Source organism: Papaver somniferum, chromosome 1 (genome assembly GCF_003573695.1).
Source record: "Papaver somniferum cultivar HN1 chromosome 1, ASM357369v1, whole genome shotgun sequence".
NCBI classification, from domain to species: domain Eukaryota; kingdom Viridiplantae; phylum Streptophyta; class Magnoliopsida; order Ranunculales; family Papaveraceae; genus Papaver; species Papaver somniferum.
In genome coordinates this window covers 224,897,122-224,917,033 of record NC_039358.1, presented here as the reverse complement: position 1 = coordinate 224,917,033, position 19,912 = coordinate 224,897,122, and the positions used below count along the sequence as shown (strand labels likewise).

Sequence of the window (19,912 nt, the reverse complement as noted above, 5' to 3'; positions counted from 1 at the left end):
GACTTAGTAATTGCACGTGAACTGCAAACTTAAGGTCCCACACTTCTTAAATAAAAGAGAAATTGAGTATTATTACATATATTGCAGGTAAGACGATAGTGAGATGATCCGCTCGCAGGATCCAAGGCGAAACTGGTGGAGCCCCACCCGAAGGACTAGACGATATGGATCCATACGAGGCTCTTCACCACGATGTGCTCCCATGAGAGGGACAACCCGATAACCAGTATCAGGAAGGGTTATCAAATAACTCAAGCTCGAAAGATGATTAAAATCCTTTTGTAGGGCAGGATGTCATTCATCTGACTCAACCAGGAGGGTTGAACCATAAGCCAAGGAAGATGGCGAACAGTGAGACAAATAAGGATGATTCTTCTAGTTTAGATAACACCAATGTTGCTCTAGCAGTCATCATGAAAGCGCAAATACAGCAGGAGGAAATAAAGAGAACACTAGAACGGCGTAACAGTAGGTTAGAAAAGAAAAATCGTAACCTAAGGATTCGAACGAAGAAAAAGGCGCCACTCACTGTCATGGAGGAGATCCCCGAGGAGGAAAATTATTTCGATAACATGCAAGACGATGAACACGTTCACATCGCAGATACCTCGAACGAGGAAACAAAGGACCCATTTCCCAAGGGAAGTAAAGGAGTTCAAAATGAGGAGGAAAGCCTATCGGAGGGGTCATATGATATTAATCCAAGGCATAATCGAAAAAAAGAAGGACGAATACGAAGCAAAGCCAATGACGTTTATGAGAACCTAGCAGGAGGAAATTCTAAGCGAGCTGATAATCCAAGGGAGAAGTCAACTCGCTCTAAACTGGAGTCATATTAGGATCAATCCGATGAGGACTCGTGGCGATCAAGATATCGTCACCCAGAGGTATCCTTCTCGGCCGAGAGGGAGCAAGGGCGTAAAACGAAGGCGGAGAGAAGGTATATTGATGACCAGTTGCAAGTCTGACTCTGTCAATTAGAGGCGATCTACTACTGGACGACAAGGAGGCTAAAAACTGGCGGAAGTAATGAAGGAAGCATGACAATATCCACTAGCAAGGAGTCTGTAGGCCAAACCATTTCCAAGGAAATGCTCCCTTTCAGTCTTTGCAACACCCTTTAACGGGACCGTTGATGCAGTTGAACATCTCCGATCTTACATCATGACACTAACGCAATGGATCCATCACGATGTTGTGATGTGTAAGTTTTTTCAAGCTAGTCTAAAAGACGAATTCATAATGTGGTTTAATAACCTACCACGAGAATCGGTGAAATCATTTGTCCACCTATCCGAGCTATTTTTGGAACCCTACATGCATAACAGCCGAGTCAAACCAGAAATTGATATGCTATTCCTAGGGCTGAACATGGTTTCGGTTTTCCACTGGAACCGGACCGAACCAGACCAATTAGGAAGAAACCAAACCGAACCATTTACTAATGGATTGATTATGGTGTAGAAAGTGGAAAACCGATAGTGTTGGTTTTGGTTTGGTTTGACCTCTAAAACCGAACCAAAAACCATTGGAAAACCGATTAATTTTTAAACTTAGTTTCTACCTTGATTAACAAGTATTAGATTCTACCCATTGATTTAGAGGATAAATAGAAACCCTAAATCTAATATTTCAGTATGATATTTTCCCTGTTTCTCCTTCTCTCAGTCGCCTCCCTTCTCCACCCCTAACTACAGCAGTCACTGCTGCTACTCGACTTTCTTCTTCCCTTCTTCATTCTTTTTTGTTTATCACTAACTAAATTAAGATATATTATATATCTTCTTTTGATCTCTAGATTTAGAGTAAGCTTTAACTATTCTTGATATTTTTTTATTTATTTTTTTTGTCTGTAAATTTGTGTAAACCAATATTATCGGCAGCTACGATTTTTTTATCTGTAAATTTGTGTATTTTTTTTTTGTTTGAGTCATTTGACATAACTATTGGTTAACCAAAAACCACTGGGACAAACCGAAACCGGCTGGAACCATTTAGAAACCGAACCAATGGTTAATGGATTGGTTTGGTTTAGATTTTTAGAAACCGATAGTATTGATTTCGGTTTTGGTTTGGCTAAAAACCGAACCAAAACCGACCATGAACAGCCCTAGCTATTCCAATTATCCAGGGGGTCCAGCGAGACTCTCCGATCCATCGTAACTCGATGGAGCAAACTATGTGCAGAAATCGGTAAGGTTCTGAAGGACTACACGATATTAGGTTTCAAAAATAGCTTAAGAAAGACCGATCCCATATTCATCCGAATGTATGAAACTATGCCACCATGTTTAGTGAGGCTAAGAGAAATCCATGACGACTACATAGCCCTATAGGAACTCCAGAATGGGACCTATGATAGGATGATAAAAGGAAATTGTAGGGTACAAATGTGGTTGAAACCCAAAACCCACAAACACAAGATCGGAGCACGAAGCGACCCAATGATGGATCCACCCGATCCAATAAACATCGAGGTGGAGGGTGGAATGGGAGATACCAAGCCCAACAAAAGAAGGGAAAATTTGTAGATCCGGTCTACACTAAACTCAACACCCCAATTTCTGAGATCTTCAAGAAGGTTAATGGAAAGTATAAAATTTACTTCCCATGGATCATGGGGCAACATCCTGAGCATGTTAAAAATAGAAAGGATTTCCGTGACTTCCACCAATTCTATAGCCACCCAACAGACTCGTGCAGAGATCTGAAAAATATGGTGCAGGATATGATTAACTAGGGTAAACTGAGAAACATCGCACAAGCAGCGACGCCACATGTGAAAGGACCACTATTACATCGCGTGGAAATTCCACGCGAGGCACAATATTTGGGATGTAACACGATATCTCACTCATCCATCACTACTCCCATGAAAGAAGGGGGATCACTGGACGAATTCATAAACGAAACTTCGAAGGCGACGAAGTCTACAGTGTGACAAAGGAACCTCCCATGGAGGAATGGATGAAACAACCCATCAGTTTTTCGGCCTCCGAGGCACCCGACGGAGGAAGGAATCACAACGAACCCCTAGTGGTCACGATGGATATCACACTCCCATAAAACGACGACGAGGAGATGAAACCGAAAATGTTGCCATGGTCAATGCCTAAAATACCAATTGACGGGGGAAGCCCTGTCGATATCTTGTGCTACGAAACATTTAAACAAATGAGATTGAGGGACGAATGCCTAATATCGTCCACATATAACATATTTGGCTTTAATGGCTCATCAACTCGTCCCACAGACGAGATAACTTTAGAGGTCCGAGTAGGACATATCCTGACTCTAACTACCTTATGCGTTGTAGATGTGATTTCGTCCTACACTGCAATTCTCGGACGATCTTGGGTCCATGGGATCAAAGGAGTCGCATCTACATATCACAATAGGTCAAGGTTCCCAACACCCGATGGTATCACAAAGATCATAGGAGACTATGGCGAGGAAAAATATTGCTATAAAACGGATGTACAAAATGGGGAAAATAAAGTCAACACCCCCAGGGCAAAAAAAAAGGGCTAAGAACTCCAAGAGTCAATAAGAAATCGATGATTACATAGCGGAAACAGATGAGGCAAGGCGATTAGATGATGTACCGGTCCCGATCGGAGAGTCGGTACATCCCCCCACAACAACTACAGAATCTCTCTGATATCGGAGAGCTGGAATCAAATTTCTCGGCCTATGAGCCCAAGAAGGAGGTAAACATAAGAACGCCTGATAACCCCAGCATGGTTAAGATATGGAAGGGATAAACGCAGAATTCTGCTGTCACCACTTAAAAATCAATCCAAAACACAAGCCCATCAAACAAAAGATGCGGAAAATGGCACCAGAATACCACGAAGCTATTCAAAAGGAATTAAGAAAAATGGAGGCATCGGGTGTTATCCGAGAAGTACAATATCCAATATGGATATCAAACATGGCAATCGTACCAAAGAAAAACGGAGGGGTAAGAATATGCATCGACTTTAGTGACTTAAATAAAACATTCCCAAAGGACAGCTTTCCTCTCCCAAACATATACCAACTCATAGAGGCAACATTTGGATATGGGTTATTATCTCTAATGGACGGGTACTCGGAGGTATATCAAACACCCCTCACCGAGGAAGATTAGGAGCACACTGCCTTCTTTATCCCCAGGGGCCTGTACTGTTATACCAAGATGCCATTTGGACTAAAAAATGCTGGTGCAACCTACCAGAGAATGTCGGAAAAAATGTTCGATGATTGGATCCACAAGACCTTAGAGGTATACGTAGATGACATGCTTTTCAAGAGTAAGCTTCCGCAAGACCATGCTAACAATCTTGAAGAGATCTTTGAACAAATGAGGAAATTCGACATGAAAATCAATCCGGCTATATGTACCTTCGGGGTCACATCAAGGAAATTCCTGGGGTACTTGGTTACGAAGCGAGGTATCGAAGTCGACCCAACTAAGGTGCAATCCATACTAGAGATGCCCTCACCGGCCACAGTCAAGGCCGTTCAACGATTAAACGTGCGACTAGCAGCCTTGGGAAGATTTATATCCATGTCATCCAACAAATTCAAAGACTTCTTCGATACTCTAAAAAAGGGTGATAAATTCTCATGGAGCAGCGAGTGTGAAGAAGCTTTCCAAAAAATTATAGAGCACTGGGCAAGTTTGCGAATCTTATAAAAGCTTATCCTAGAAGAGAATCTCTACATATACCTATCGGCAACTGAAATCTCGATAAGTGCAGTACTTACCCGCATAGATGAAGATATAGAAAAACCAATCTATTTCATAAGCAAAACTCTGACACCGACGGAGCAGAATTATTTGAAAATAGAGAAAATTGTGCTATCTTTAGGTTATGCTACACAGAAATTACGAACATATTTTCACGCACATACTGTGACTGTGAGCAGCAATTCGCTTGACAGTTTCTCGTACAACTTTTTAGGTTCAATTTCTCCTTCCAATTTATCTTCCCCCTGTACTAAGGAAATATTTCGTAACTCATGTTTAATTCCTAGAATATCAACTCTCTGCTCCCTCAACAAACTGAAAAATTTAGGTTATTTTTTCCTTATTTGGTTCATTTAGATTGATGTTTATATATAAAAAAAAATCTCGGAAGTTATGCTCAAATCAAAACGAAAATTAGACCATCTTAGGAATTATATTCAAAAAAAAATAAGCCCGAAATTACCACTTATTTACCTTGTGAAACAAATTACTTATTGAATTTATGCAACTTCTATAATTAGAAATTATTATTATAATTTTTTTGGTAAGAGAATTGCATTCAACAGAAACTAATTGAGCCTTACCAGTCTGGGGAAGGCTCTCCCCATAACATCATTAGACAAACTATTACACAAAAAAAGCATGAGGGACTCCAACCCATACCGCAGTCCGTAGAAATGCGATCATAGCTGCTTTCTTTGACAAAAGGTAAGCAACAAAGTTTCTTAATTATTACTCCTTTTACTTTTTGGTTGAGATTTTGGATTTATTACTATTAAATCACGGTCATACTTTTATCCAGTGAATTATTTAACAACAAAACGAAACAAAATAATTTCAATAATTAATTCCAAATTTAATTTGGATTTCACTAATTAATGCCGTATATTAGTAAGATTTCAGTAATTAATTTCGTTTATAATTCAGATTTCAGTAATAATTCCGTTTATAATTAATATTCACATTAATGTTAGGCAAAAATTACCATGAATATATCATTTGAAAACTAATATAAAAATGAGCTCATAAACCCTTTGTTGTTCAATCCAATATTGTTCTTGATTTTTTCTTCCCAAAATCAACAAAAATGGGCATCAAAATTCTCTTTTACATTCTTTTCATGATTTCACTGGGTCACTCATCCATATCCAAATCTGTTAATAATAAGAAACCATCCGGTCTCACTCTTAACCTCATTCACAGAGACTCTATTGAATCAAACAACCTTACTCGCATTGAAAAATTCGGAAAAATGATTCATCGTTCACACATGCGAGCTAATCATTTGATGAGTTATTCAACAGCTTCTACATCTCAACATCACCCTGCATTTTTATACCAATCATCGAATTACTTAGTAGTTCTTTCAGTTGGTACACCTCCATCGGAGGACTCTCAGTACCTGATTTTAGATACCGCTGCTGAACTTACTTGGCTTCAATGTGATGGTTGCATTGGCTGTTTTAATCAAAAAGAACGTCTGTATGATCCTCATCATTCTGATACATACAAATTGCTTCCTTGTGATCACCCATTGTGTGTATCTTATGAATGTAATCATGATCATTGCAAATTCAAAGAATGGGATAGTCCGAATGTGCATGTTGAAGGATTTATGGGGACAGATTCTTTTGGGTTCACGGGTAATGTAAGTGGAGGTCAAGTTCATACTGTTCTAAACGACGTTGTGTTTGGTTGTGCATATGGAACCGTCGGTTTTGGCATCCGAGATAATCCCGATAACGATATCAATGGTGTATTCGCTTTAGGCCCGGGTCCTCGTTCATTCACTTCTCAGTTTGCTCCTCAGCAACGTTTTGCCTATTGTTTAGCAGATTGGCATTTTGGACCCCCTCAATATCCAGGCAAATTGGAGTTGGGGGATGAAGCACTACTTTCCGTCAGTGGCTATGTTCAAACAACTCCGATTGTGGAGACAGATGCCAGAAGATATTTCTTGAAGTTGGCGGATATTCAAATAGATTCAAAATGTTTAGGTATTGAACGGGGTAAATTCGACCGTGTAAGTGGTCAAGGTGGCTTTATTATAGATTCTGGAACGGCGATTAGTTTCTTCACCAATGAAGTCTATGATAGTTTGAGATCAAATTTTCTTGCTTATATGAAAGATCTTGGCTTATCAGAGATGGATGCAACACCATACCACTTGGATCTGTGTTGGCATATGCCAAATGGTTTCCCAATCCCAGGTAAACTCCCATCGATGATATTATATTTACAAGATAATGAGTACCCAGATACTGCAGCTGATTGCTTTAACCAAGCAGGAGCTCAGCTTGTAATCGATCCTCTTGGTCTTTTTTTTATCGAAGAGAAGGAAGATCCTCGTTTATGTCTTGGGATTATGCGTAATAATGGTACAGATCCTGCACTAAACATTTTGGGAGCCAAGCAACAAACTAATAACAAGTTCTCGTTCGATGGAACGAATAAGACACTCTCGTGGAGGAAATGGGGTTGCTAATACTGATATAGATTAGCATTACTGTTATCGATTATTTGAATAAGTAAGAAGTCATTCCTTTCGACCTTATGTGTTTACGTGTGCTATATGTTTGCACCAATGTACACTGAGGTTTGTTCCTATCAATTCCATCAAAATCTATAAAAATGCCTATTTTTTGATGGGGAAAAAAATCTTAGCCTACAAAACTTTGAAAGCCTGCTCTGGTCTTTCCAAGTATATATGAAACGGTAACAATGAACTTGAGCTTTGGAATGAATATCTGATCTAGAATGGACGAGTGCACAAGGCTGCTAGTAAAATAGATCAGAAAGGAATATGTACTATATAAGGTGTTAGAATACGGGTATCCAACTCAAAACCAATTGGCAGTGAGTGGAGAGGCCCAAAGGATTATAAACCACAAGATCTAACATTGCCCAACAATGTGGGAATAATAACCTCAACATAAGCTCTTCCATCATTCTTATATTGTCCCTGATAAAAGCACAGCTGAAGTCACCAAAAATGTACTCGTTAATTTACAATCGATCTTTGAATCAAATGGTGCTACTGACAGTAAGAACAATGAATTCTTTAAATATTACATTGTTCCTGAAAAACCTTAAAAAAGAACCACTACTCGACAACTTACGGCTCCTTGATTGAAGATCGAAGAATACTAGCTGCTCCTTTATGAGGTATGATGGACGGTATTGGGGGTGGCTTAGGGGTGCTCCAGCCACCCCCAAATCCTAAAAAATCACCCAAAAATCAATTTTTCATGTAATTTTTTGGAAAATTCTAACTCTCTCCATGGTGTAACCAAATCCTACAAGGATATACTCTCCTAAGAGCATCCACAGTGGGCGAGTATAACCAAAAATTTGGGATGAGATCGTAACACAGTGGGACGGAGTAAAGATCAAATCCCAACCAAAGATCAAATTCCAGACCAAATATGGTCGCGACCAAATCCCAAATTCTAATATAGTCGGGCGTAAATTTAAAGTACGCTTGTTGCTGGGCGTAAATTCAAAGTACGCTTGTTAACGGGCGGAGATTTAAATTACGCCCGATGAAAATTCAAATTAAATAAAAAAGAAAAAGAATGAGGCGGACTTTAAGAAAGTTACCAAAAATGGGGCAGACTTTTAAAGTCCGCCTGATGAAATTTTAATGGGGCGGACTTTTAAAGTCCGCCTGATGAAAGTTACAAAAAATGGGGCGGACTTTTAAAGTCCGCCTGATGAAATTTTACGAAAAAAAAAATGGGGCGGACTTTTAAAGTCCGCCTGACGAAATTTTAATCATGTACCGTTGCGTCACAACACGGACTAAACCCAAAATTTGGTCTTTTTTTTTTATCTTTGATCTTTGGTTTTGATCGCACCACTACAGTTGCTCTAAGTCACACGAAAATGCCAGTTTTAAACCCGTGAAACTCTCACTCCATGTATAGCCAAGATAATCATGGAAACAACTTCTTTTTCCTAATCTGAGCCCGTTACCAAGCCTGTTATGACATGACAGGACTATATCAATCCAACCCCGATAAGAAGTCTGACTAAGTCTCGTTAAAAATGCATCCAAAAGTTACGCAGATAAGAGAGTAAAATTCCTGCCAGAACTCTGTTTTCCCGAGGAGATATCCTCCATTTTTTTCGGCCTCAAGCTCTATCTCTGACGTGTTTAAACATGTCCTGATCCTGTTTAGTCTTTCCAAGTTATCCCAAACCAAAACAGTGACTGAGTCCGACTGAAATTCTCTCTTTGAATTAGCAGAGACCCGTAACTTCCATCAAGCATATCAAGCCTTTTTTTCCTAAACAGGTCCTTTACAGCCGACTCTAGTGATTGAATCTCTGTGGAAATGTCTTTAAAATCCAACCCTAATCTGTTCTTGCTGCAAATATTTTTCCCGCCAAAAAGCAAAATTTGAATTCTAGAAGATGAGTGCCCCTTATCCAATTGTCGGGTTCCTTTAACACTTGGGGTGTCATGGGATGTAAATAACGTTGGGATGCCCCTTATCAACTGGGTACCCCCTATCCAAAATGGGGATCCGAATAGCATGGTGTCCTCATGGTGCCTTTATCAACTTTTCGAGCCAATTTCGCGGCAAAAACTTATTTCTTTAAAAACACCTACAAAACCATAAAATAATCAAATAAGTACAAAATCGAGAATTAACGATGCACAGAATTGAGATCAGAATAGACACATAAATGCGTCTATCATGGAGCGTGAAGCTGAGAGATTATTTTGTTTTCTTTAAGTGAAAACAGGAAATTACAATAAAAAAGGCATCAAGCAAATAGTGGTTTTGTGGACAGCCGTTCCTCCAATACTAGGGGAGGAATGTGCACCCCGGTTTTAGAGGGGTGCACAAAGTCGGACTCCTTATTTAGTCCACATTTTTAAACTAATGTAATGGTTATCTTTAATCATTATTGTATTCTTGTAGTGATCATCGGCATCTATTCTTGTTGAAAATACAATTCTAATGCATTAATTCCATTCACACGACCTACATCAGTGGAATTATTGCGTACGTTTCTGAACTTCCTCAGTCATCTTTTCCTAGCCAAGTAGTGGACTCTGACTCTTTTTTTTCCAAGTCTCAGGTCATTTCCGCTGGTATTAGGCCAAGTCCTATTACTTGGAATTTGATGTTTGTGTATCTTAAAGTTGACAGTAATTAAGGTTTTGTTCATCCTCTTGCTTCCTGATAATGCTATCGTATGTGTTTTAAGTCGTCTTAAGATTACGTCACAGTATTCATCTGAATCTCTTGAAAAGTCAATAGTTCCGAAACTAATGATAATATATATATACCGGGATTCATTCTCTTCATCTGATAAATGGAACAAAAAGTTCGTTTAAACTAGGCTTCCAGATCAAATTGGTACTGGACAATCTGTTTGGGGACTTGCTAACACACAGCAGTAGAAAATAATGTAACTGCATTATGTTTTGGTCAGTATCTATCTCAAGTCTGTTCATATCTCTTGAAAAGTCAACGTTCTTGCTTCAACATTGATGCATGAATCCATCAGAGATCTTAGTACATAGAAAATAGCTTTTCTAAGAGTATACGAGGAAGATATATGTGCCGATAGGAAATAAGAAAAGGAACCAACCTTATACATTTCCGAACTTCCATAGTCCTTAATTATCTTTTAGCTTAATTATTCTATATTATTAAGCGTAAGAATTCAACTTCATCCCGCAAGAAAGTCTTAGCTAGATGCCTTAGATCACATGTTATGCTTGTATATCTGTTTCTTTTATTGTGTCTTTTATCTTCGATAACCAATGCTGAAGGACACGTAGCTCAAATTCATCTCCCTGAATTAAACTAAGCATGTGCAAACTTGACTTATCTAGCTAATGTTTGATTAATCTATCGATAATCATGGAAGTTCTTATTCGATCAATCTTATCGGCTCTGGCGTATTCTTATTGTATGGATGATGCATGCATTATGCGTAAACTGATTTATTTTATGTTTTGGCCGGCTGCCTTCAGTAAATTAACTAAGCCATCAAAGGAACGAAACATGGACAAGGAGCAGGAAGTTCTTCTGAAACACCATGAACTACATTTGCGGGTATATGTCCTACTTGAATCTGTTGTGTGTTCAACTAGAATATGCCATTATACACTTGTACTGGATTTATCATTAAAATACATCGCGTGTTAAGTGAAAAACTCTACCGGAGATGAAGATCATCTGGTAATGATGAATCCGTATCATAGGCGTCTGAAAAATGTCATAGTTGAAGAATTTAAACTGAAACATGACACGTACAATAATCTGGCTAGCTTAAGAAAGACGGTTTATCATAAACTAGTGCTCTTTATTTACTTGCAATTATTAAGGTTATACATCTGTTACATAGATTGAGTAATTAAACAAGAAAACATACTAGGAAACACTCATAAAAACACTAATAGAGCACGCAATAAGGGATAATAATTTGATAACCATATTCCTAGCAATAAAGATTTGGGCCAGGTGTAACACCGATCTGTTTACAGTATGCTTTGTAATACTTGACTCTGGCATTAACTGCTGGCCGATTTCCACCACCACATTCACCACCATTGATTCTTCGGATAGTACGACCAAAACCTCCACCAGAAGTTATGACTGAATGAACGTTATTCATCCAAAACCAAAAGGCAGTCTTGAATGCAATGGTTGAACTGGCAGCAACGAGATCTGGATTCTTTAAAAGATTCTCACCAATAGCCTTTCCACAGGCTCCATAGTTATAGTTCCATGTAATTTGAATTGGACCGCGCCCGTAATATTTCTTTCCGGGAGCACACGGGTACTTTGTGCTACTCTGACAATAAGTTCCTCGAGCAATTTCTCTTACGTAGCAGAAATCTGTAGGGGGAAAAGACGGTACCAAAAAAATTGTTTAGGAACTTCAGCTATTATGATACATTTGAGATAACATGGAGCTTGATTTGAACAACTTACGTCCGGTTTCATGAGTTACATGAGCAAAGAATGCAGCAATCTCACGCTTTGATTTGGTTAGAGTACCAGCATGACCAAATTTAGGATTCGCTTTTGCAGCAGCAAGAAACGTACTTCGCTTATAGAATGTCTTACCCTCACATCCAGTACCAGCCTGAGCAATGATTCGGTTAAAGAAGGCTGGTGTAACAATACTATCAACGGATGGTCCGCCAGTACTAACAGGGGGAGTTTTAGTACAGGGACCTTGTTGACATCCTGCACCGCAATAAGGTTTTCCAGTTCCACAATAACCCCATTGGCTGCAACATAATCCAGCTTTACAACCACAATTCTGACCCACGACCGAATCGGATAAGAATGCGCTGAGAATCCCTACTATCGCAACAAGTTTTAGCATGTTTAAGGCTGCCATTTCTGAATATGAAATCTGAAAGCTGATAAGTGAATGAGTTTGGATGAGAAAAATAGTGTAAGATTTGGATGCTATTTATAGGGTTTTAAACCACACAGTAGGTGATTAGGTGTAATGTTGATTAAGATGATATCTGACGCCTTAATTACATCTTAAGATAGTCAAACAATTATTAAACCATTAAAAATCTTTAAATAGTTTTATAATAACCCTGCTCTTATCTTCATAAAATGAGTATTAAATAGAACAAACAGGTGTCAGTATGTCACCACCCTATTATGCAAAGAGTGAGGGGAAATTGAGGAATTGGGAACAGAGGATCTGAGGTATCAGATCTTATTCACACTACCTGAATGAACTAAAAAAATAAAAGCAAGCACCTGGGTGCGAGTACTTTAGACAATATCTCTAGAGTGTAGAGAAATGCAACTATCATGATTCCATAATTTTTTTTTTATTTTTTTTTAACACGAATTATATTAATCAAGAAATATAGTACAACATGTTTAAGATCTTATTCTTATCAAAAACGTTGGAAATAACACTAGATTTTAAAATCCTGTGCCGAATATGGGAGAATTTGTGACAAAGATGTTTTACCCGAGCTTCTTTTGTTATGTTGTCCGCCACAGAGTAATATTTCATGTTTATATACTTTAGCTGGGATTGCGGAAGTTTCTTCAGTATTGAGTTTACTTCTTGTATGGTGTTATCCGCACTCCAAGGAGAGTCTTTGCAAGACTTGTTGATCGCCTCCGCCAAAATTTTACAGTCTGTTCCTATTGAGACAGTGGACAATATACTTTTACTTAACCATGAAGATGCCTTTAGCAAAGCTTTTGATTCTGCATGAAAGGCTGAGGAGGCCCACTCCGAACCAGCTTCAATATACATAAATGTTTCGATGTCGACAGAATAAAATAAGAAGGCATATCTCATGGTCGTATCCTCTTTTTTGAAAGCTGCATCAATAAATATTATCTAGTCCGAAGGTATGTCAGACCATTTCTCTATGGGTTATTTATTTTTTCTATCTTCATTAAGTTTTGGATCCTTGCCTAAGTATTCTGCTTCAGAAATTTCTTGATTTGGTCCATAAGCTGAATCCGGTTCGGGTTTATTTTCTCAAAAACTACCGAACATCTGTGCTTCCTAATGGACCAGGATATAATAGCTATTTTATCCGATAGTTGCGCGAGATCTTGGTCCGTGATCCACTCCTTTATCGAATTTTCTATGGAATCCGAAGTAATTCCAGGGTTCACCGTTTCTAGAGAAAGACCAAACCAAATTGCTCTGGCAAAGGGGCAAGACCGAAAAAGATGTTGTTCTGATTCTTTCTCTTGAGAATCACACATTGGACACTCTGTGTTTATGTCTGAATTCTGCGTCCCGAGTCTAGAGTTAGTTGGAAGAGCTTTTTGAGCTACTTTCCGGACGAATAATTTCATTCTTGGGATTATTTGGATTTTCCACATTTTTTGTCAGGGAAAGGAGATTAATGAATTACTCTCCTGATCTTGATTTATTACTCCAAAAAAAGATAAAATCAGATGACAACACCACCCTTCAGGAACTTTTTCAGCAAAAAAATATTTATAACTTTCTCACAATTAAGTAGATTACCTTGGCTTTGCTATTGTATGCAACACATTATACTAGAAACTAGGAAGGGACTCCGGTTTCCCATATATAATTATTTGGCCCCCTTCCACAATTAAATAATTAATTCATTTTTCTCTTATAAAATATATTGACCGAATGCCGAGTTTCCGTCAACCAATTTTGCAGAAACCCAATTTCGGACTCCATATACCCGACGAGAACCATAGTGCTTTTCTTTCCACCCTTGGTTAAGTTACAGTTAGATTTATGGCAAAGCCTAAGGTACCAATAATGGCCATTATTATTGAGGGGGATAGGGAGACAGTGTTAGGGAGACAAAATCGGACAAACTCTCCTAGCCATTCGATTTTATGAAGTGGACGGCTAAGATGATTAGTAACAATAAATACAAACGGCTGAGATATATCGGTAAAACACACGGATTAGTGGGAGACCCGTGACCCATATTTTTAGTAAAAAGTCAGACTAAAAAGAGTTTACTTTTGTGTAGAAACACATAATCAGATCTAGATTTTTAGTTTAATCCGATTCTCCCCTGTTCTCCATGTTCGTCGCCTTTTTAATTGGTAAGTCTAAAATTCTTTAATCGTTTGGTGTCTATAAGGTTTTTATATTCTCAAAATCTGGTGTTATTAGTTCAATTTGTCTATAGCTTACTGTTATTAGTTAGAAAATTGGGTTAAGATATGTCTGTAACTTTTGAATTTCATCTCTTTCCTTTTAGATTCCTTAACTTTCGTTACGCAATTATTTTAGTGTTCAGATTTATGTTTTTAGGGTTACAATTTTAAATCTTCTGAAAATGTGATTAAAGGAAGATACATGAGTACCTACTAATTATGGTATTTTAATAGTTCTTAATTTCTTCTAGTTTCTTATGATATTTTGAAGAGACAAATGACTGATATGGAGGAAGATACAGGACTACCTACTAATGGAAAGGACTTGTCAAAGCCTGCGATATATATGCGTTTTTCTTCTATCGAAGAGGCGGAGAATTACTACAAAGAATATGGAAATAGGTTGGGATTTTCGGTTCGTAAGAGGTCGTCATACGCTACTGCACGAGGACCACTTATAACTAGAGTGATTTTTGTCTGTGATTGTGAAGGAATTTATGTAGAAAAGCCTCCACGAAATGAGGTCGAGCTTAAAAAAAAAAGAAATACCTCAACAATGAAGACTGGTTGCAAGGCTATGATACGTATAGCTTTTGACATAAAACATAAAATGTGGTATATAAATGAGTTTATCGAAAAACACAATCATCCATTGATTTCTCCTAACAAGCGACATCTTATGAGGTCAAACAAGTATATGCCACCTGCTGCCAGGTGCTTAGCTGAGCAATTTAACAAACAGAGGCTCCCAGTCGGGAAGGTAGCATCGCTCTTTGGGAACGGCGAGAATATCGGATTCACGCCAAGAGATGTCTATAATCACTTGAGAACAGTTAGAGAATCGCTAATAGAGGTAGGAGATGCAGAAGCTTTGATGAATTATTTTAGGAAAAGAACAATTGAAAATCCTAGTTTTTACTATGCCTTCAAAACTGATGAAGTTGGGAGGGCAGCAAATATATTTTGGGTTGATGCACGTTGACGAATGGCCTATAGAAGGTTTGGAGATGCAGTTTCATTTGATACTACGTACAAGACTAATAGGTATTCTATGCTGTTTTCTCCATTCACAGGTACAAACCATCATCACCAATCTGTTACATTTGGCTTTGCATTGTTAGGTGATGAAACCAAAGACACTTTTATTTAGGTTGTTTAGGACATGGCTTGAAGCAATGGGAGGTCGTCCTCCAATTTCTATACTTACTGACCAACATCAAGCCATGACCATTGCTGTTGCAAAAGTTCTCCCGAATACTCGTCATCGTTTTTGTTTGTGGCACATAAGAAGAAATTTGGAGAAAAATTAAGTCATGTATTTTTTAAGAAATCAAAATTCAAACGAACTGTGAAGGAGGTTACTCTTTTTACATAAACCATTGAAGATTTTGAAAACAAGTGGCAGTCCATGTTGGTGGATTTTCACTTGACAGGAAATGAATGGCTTGGTGATTGGTATATCATTCGTGAAAAATGGATATCGGTATATAACAGGGGCACTTTTTTTGCTGGGATGAATACAACGCAGAGAAGTGAAAGTATTAATTCTTTCTTTGATCATTATGTAAACTCTAGGACTTCCCTAAGAGAATTTGTTGAATGTTGTGATTAAGCATTGGAACGAATGTATATCCGAGAACGAGAGGAAGATTTCAAGTCTATTCATCTGAAGCGTGTATTTATTTCTCGCGATTTATTGGTAAGGCATGCATCTGAAGTTTATACTCGTGTTATATTTAATAAAGTTCAGGATGAGTATAATGCTACTTTACAATATCGATCTGAAATACTTAACAAGGATGGTCATGAAAACACTTACAACGTGAAGCATCTAATGAGATGAATATGTTATAGATTAATGAAAATTTACAAATTAGATATTAAACATACAATCCAATCACAGCAAACCCTATTACATACAGTAAGGAGATTACCTCTCGCCTAAAAATCCAGATAAATAGATCCAGTGAAGTCGTCTCCCTATTCATGTAATTTCCGATTATTATGACAACTTCTTATGCACAAGTGGGTGATAAGAATTTTGAAGTATGTATGTTCTGGAAAGAGTTTCAACCCAAAGTAACCATTATAGAAAGATCAAATGGGTATACAAATTCTTGTATCATTTCTTTTGAGGGAGCGGTTTGGCTGGTCAATACAATCATGGCAGCAAAATCTAGAGGTAATAGCACTATCATGCCGTATCAATGGAGATTGCCTTTAGGACATGGATCTGCTCTACTATTGATTGAGAGAAGTAATAGCAGAGGGAAGTACATTGCTGTTGATTGGTTTACAGGTAATAGCGGTGAAAAGATACATCATCTGGTGATTCCAGAAGGTCATAAACAGGAAGGATGGAGAAATTTCATAAGTCTAATGCAAATTGGTATTAACAAACATGAGGATTTTCATCGTCGAGGAGCGGCAAATAACAAAATTGAATCACTGAAACTTAATACTGGATGGCCAGAGCTGCAGAGACAGAATCTTCATGAAGGGAATATCAAAATCAAAGGAGTAGGTGGAAATATTTCATATTTAACAGTTGCAACAAAACAAGGTCCAAAAATCTCGTTCGAAGGGAGAGAGAGATCTTTTGATCATTGGGATGAAGTTATTATTTGTACTGTGGATACAAAACCAGTGGATTGGAGGATGGTTGAAGATCGTATTCAGGCGACTTTCCTTATTCAAGAACACATAAAAATCAGTACATTCTCAGAGAATATGGGGGTATTGTTCATTAAATCAGTTAAAGATCATGACATGTTGATAAATCAAAAATTCATTGCTTTCTTAAGTGGTGAAATCAGGTTCTCTCGTTGGTGGCCATCAGTTAATGCTATCAATTCCTCCATTAATGGCAAAAAGGTGTGGATATCTCTGCTTGGAGTACCCTTTCATTTATGGTCCAAAAATACAGTGGGAGTAATTCTCAGTAAATATGTGTCAATCATTGAGATTGACTTTAATGAACTTGGAGGAATTAAGGTTCTTATTAATTGCAAGAACAGTATCAATGATTTGCCACATACAGTGCCATTGAATGAGGAGGGTTTGATTTTCACGGTGGGTATTACAGTGCTTGACTTGAAGCCGGTATACCGCTCTGGTATTGGGGAAGATAAGCTCAGAGTAATAATTGAAAATGAAGATGTTTTGAATAAACAAGGGGCCTATAGTACGTTACGCATGGGTAAGGATGAGATTGACAGACGAAAGAGTATTCAGCCTAGTCAAACAGTTGGAAAAGGACAAGGTGATGTGATTACTCAAGGAAATATAGAAAAAAGCAAGAAGGATCAGATAAAGAAAAGGACTCGGTCAGATGTGTATTATGAGAAGAAAAAGGACAGGAAAAAGAGATAAATGGAGAAAGAGAAACAAGAACAGGGAAAGTATTAAGATAATGGAAGATGGAGATGTGGGCAGCAATACAACCACACAAAACGTGAATGCTACAGCAGTTAACGTGGTGGCAAATATTTCAAAGGGGTTAAAGCATCATTGGGTTATTACTGATCGCAGAGAAACTTTGACAGGAAAAATACAAGTTCAGACAACACAAAAGGAAGAAAGGGCCCGGTGTTAGAAGAAGAACAAACCCAACTTGGCATGGTGCAACATACTTCTGAGCCGGGACCTAGTTACTCGTACAAGGTGATTAGCCCTTTGATGGATCAGTTTAGGCAGGGGGAACTTCTGGGTCCAACTACTGGAACATGTAATATCAACCCGATGCCATCTCAGTGTTCTAAGTTTTCGGTTCCCACCTATTCTCTACCTAAATTGTCGGTCAATCAGCCATTGAGGGATGGAGAATTTAAGGATTGTTCTGATAAAGAGGGACAATCAAATTTCATCCACAACATACAAGATTCCATCGACAATCAATCCAGCAATCGTGGTTGGAATATTATACAGATGCTGTCGAGGTTTTGAGTAATGAGAGAAGAAGAAGAAGGAGAGTCAAATAGTGAGAAGGATGAAGAGTGTGAGAAAGATCATAATGAAGTTGTGGGTAGCGATAACCCACAGTTCAATCAAATAGCTCTTCTCACCAAACCTTTTGAAGTTTGTGAAGCAATTCCCATCAACACTAAGAATCCAATTGTAACGGAATTTGAAGATCAACCTTTTGAAGAACAGTACTGGTCGTCAGGAGAAGTCGAGGAAAATCATGGCATCATAGAAGTTGGAATATTGACAGACACAAATGACGAAGAAGAACAGAACTCAGACCAACAAGCAGTGCAGAAGGGGAAGGAAGACCAATTGAAGACTGAGAAAGAAAAGTTACGACAGGCAGTCACAAATGTGGGGGTTCTTATGGGTTTACCCCTCAGGGGGATGGAGAGCATGGTAGAGGAGAGTATCATGGGATCGTTAGTAGTCGCTATGGAGAGGGGAAAATCTAGAATACTAAAAGCTAAAAAGACTGTTTCATGTGGAATAACAGATGACGCTCTTATTGGAGTTCAACAAATGTTGGAAGCACCTAATGTAGAGTCACAGGACCTAGAAGACAGCAGTGAAGGGGAGAAGACGGAAGTAAGTGAAGATGAGAGTGAAGATATAGAGTTTGCAGTCGAGAGCCCAAGTATAATTAGTGAAGGACTGAGTCGTCTCAACCGAGAAAAATGTAGAATTCACAGCTTTCTACGGACACAATTCCTACAGGCTCGAAGGAGGACAGGAGAAAAAGGGCAAAGGCAGATTGGTTCCGATGATAGAGAAAACAATTTCGTGGAATATACGGGGACTAGGAGACAAAGATAAAAGAATAGCCATCAACTCAGTACTTTTGAAATGGAATCCTGATGTAGTATTACTTCAAGAAACAAAACTCCAAGTTTTTTCTGTTCAACACAGAAGAGAGGTTTGGTGCCACCCCAATGTAGATTATTGTTACATACCTTCTAGGGGAACCAAGGGGGGGATTAGTATATTATGGAGGAAGGATAAAATTGAACTCATCGACAAACTGGATGGAATTCATTCTTTATCTTGTATGTTCAAGTCGAAGACGACACAATTAGAGTTCTACATATCAAATATATATGCACCAAATGACAGGAAGGATAGGAGAACATTATGGAGGGAACTAGGAGAGGTCATGGGGATGGGGTATTCCTGGATTCTTAGGAGGGGACTGGAACGTTACAAAATCGATAGCAGATAGAAATAGAGTTCGAGGAGTCAGCAGGGCTATGAGAGATTTCATAAGTTTCATCTCCAATCATGATCTGGTGGATTTGCCCCTTAGTGGTGCTAAGTACACTTGGTCTAACTTTCAAGAAAACCCATATTGTAGTAGAATTGATAGATTCTTGCTAAATCCATTGTGGGAAGCCATGTTTTCGGATACTATTCAGAGTGCAAAGCCGAGGCCTGTGTCAGATCATACTCCATTAATGTTGTCGACAACTATGATGTATTCAGGTGCAAGGCCTTTTAAACTGGAGATTATTTGGTTAGAAAGTGACGACCTGAAAGATAAGATGCAAGGATGGTGGGGGGATTTAACTTTCAGTGGGAATCCTGGTTATGTCTT

General features: G+C 38.4%; 3 protein-coding genes across 5 annotated transcripts; 2 read left to right on the top strand and 1 right to left on the bottom strand.

The window, feature by feature from the left end:
* The first annotated feature begins 5,822 nt into the window (after positions 1-5,822).
* On the top strand, positions 5,823-7,220 carry LOC113361688 (aspartic proteinase nepenthesin-1-like). The gene has a single exon (XM_026604851.1). It carries the CDS (start codon positions 5,823-5,825, stop codon positions 7,218-7,220), a length of 1,398 nt encoding a protein of 465 aa, XP_026460636.1.
* Positions 7,221-11,041: 3,821 nt separating this feature from the next.
* LOC113317306 (endochitinase At2g43590-like) lies at positions 11,042-12,142 on the bottom strand. The gene is made up of 2 exons (XM_026565439.1): positions 11,695-12,142; positions 11,042-11,598 (listed from the first exon to the last, which is right to left on the bottom strand). The coding sequence occupies exons 1-2, from the start codon at positions 12,107-12,109 to the stop codon at positions 11,198-11,200; spliced, it is 816 nt and encodes a 271-aa protein (XP_026421224.1). The 5' UTR covers positions 12,110-12,142; the 3' UTR covers positions 11,042-11,197.
* A 2,099-nt stretch (positions 12,143-14,241) lies between these two features.
* On the top strand, positions 14,242-16,151 carry LOC113317322 (protein FAR1-RELATED SEQUENCE 5-like). 3 transcript variants are annotated; one of them, XM_026565465.1, is made up of 3 exons: positions 14,242-14,301; positions 14,607-15,208; positions 15,429-16,151. In XM_026565465.1, exons 1-3 carry the CDS (start codon positions 14,280-14,282, stop codon positions 15,474-15,476), a joined length of 672 nt encoding a protein of 223 aa, XP_026421250.1. In that variant the 5' UTR covers positions 14,242-14,279; the 3' UTR covers positions 15,477-16,151. The 3 variants fall into 3 exon arrangements, with proteins under 3 accessions (XP_026421250.1, XP_026421235.1, XP_026421241.1); XM_026565450.1 differs by having other exon boundaries at positions 14,607-16,151; XM_026565456.1 differs by having other exon boundaries at positions 14,244-14,301; positions 14,627-16,151.
* Positions 16,152-19,912: the final 3,761 nt, after the last annotated feature.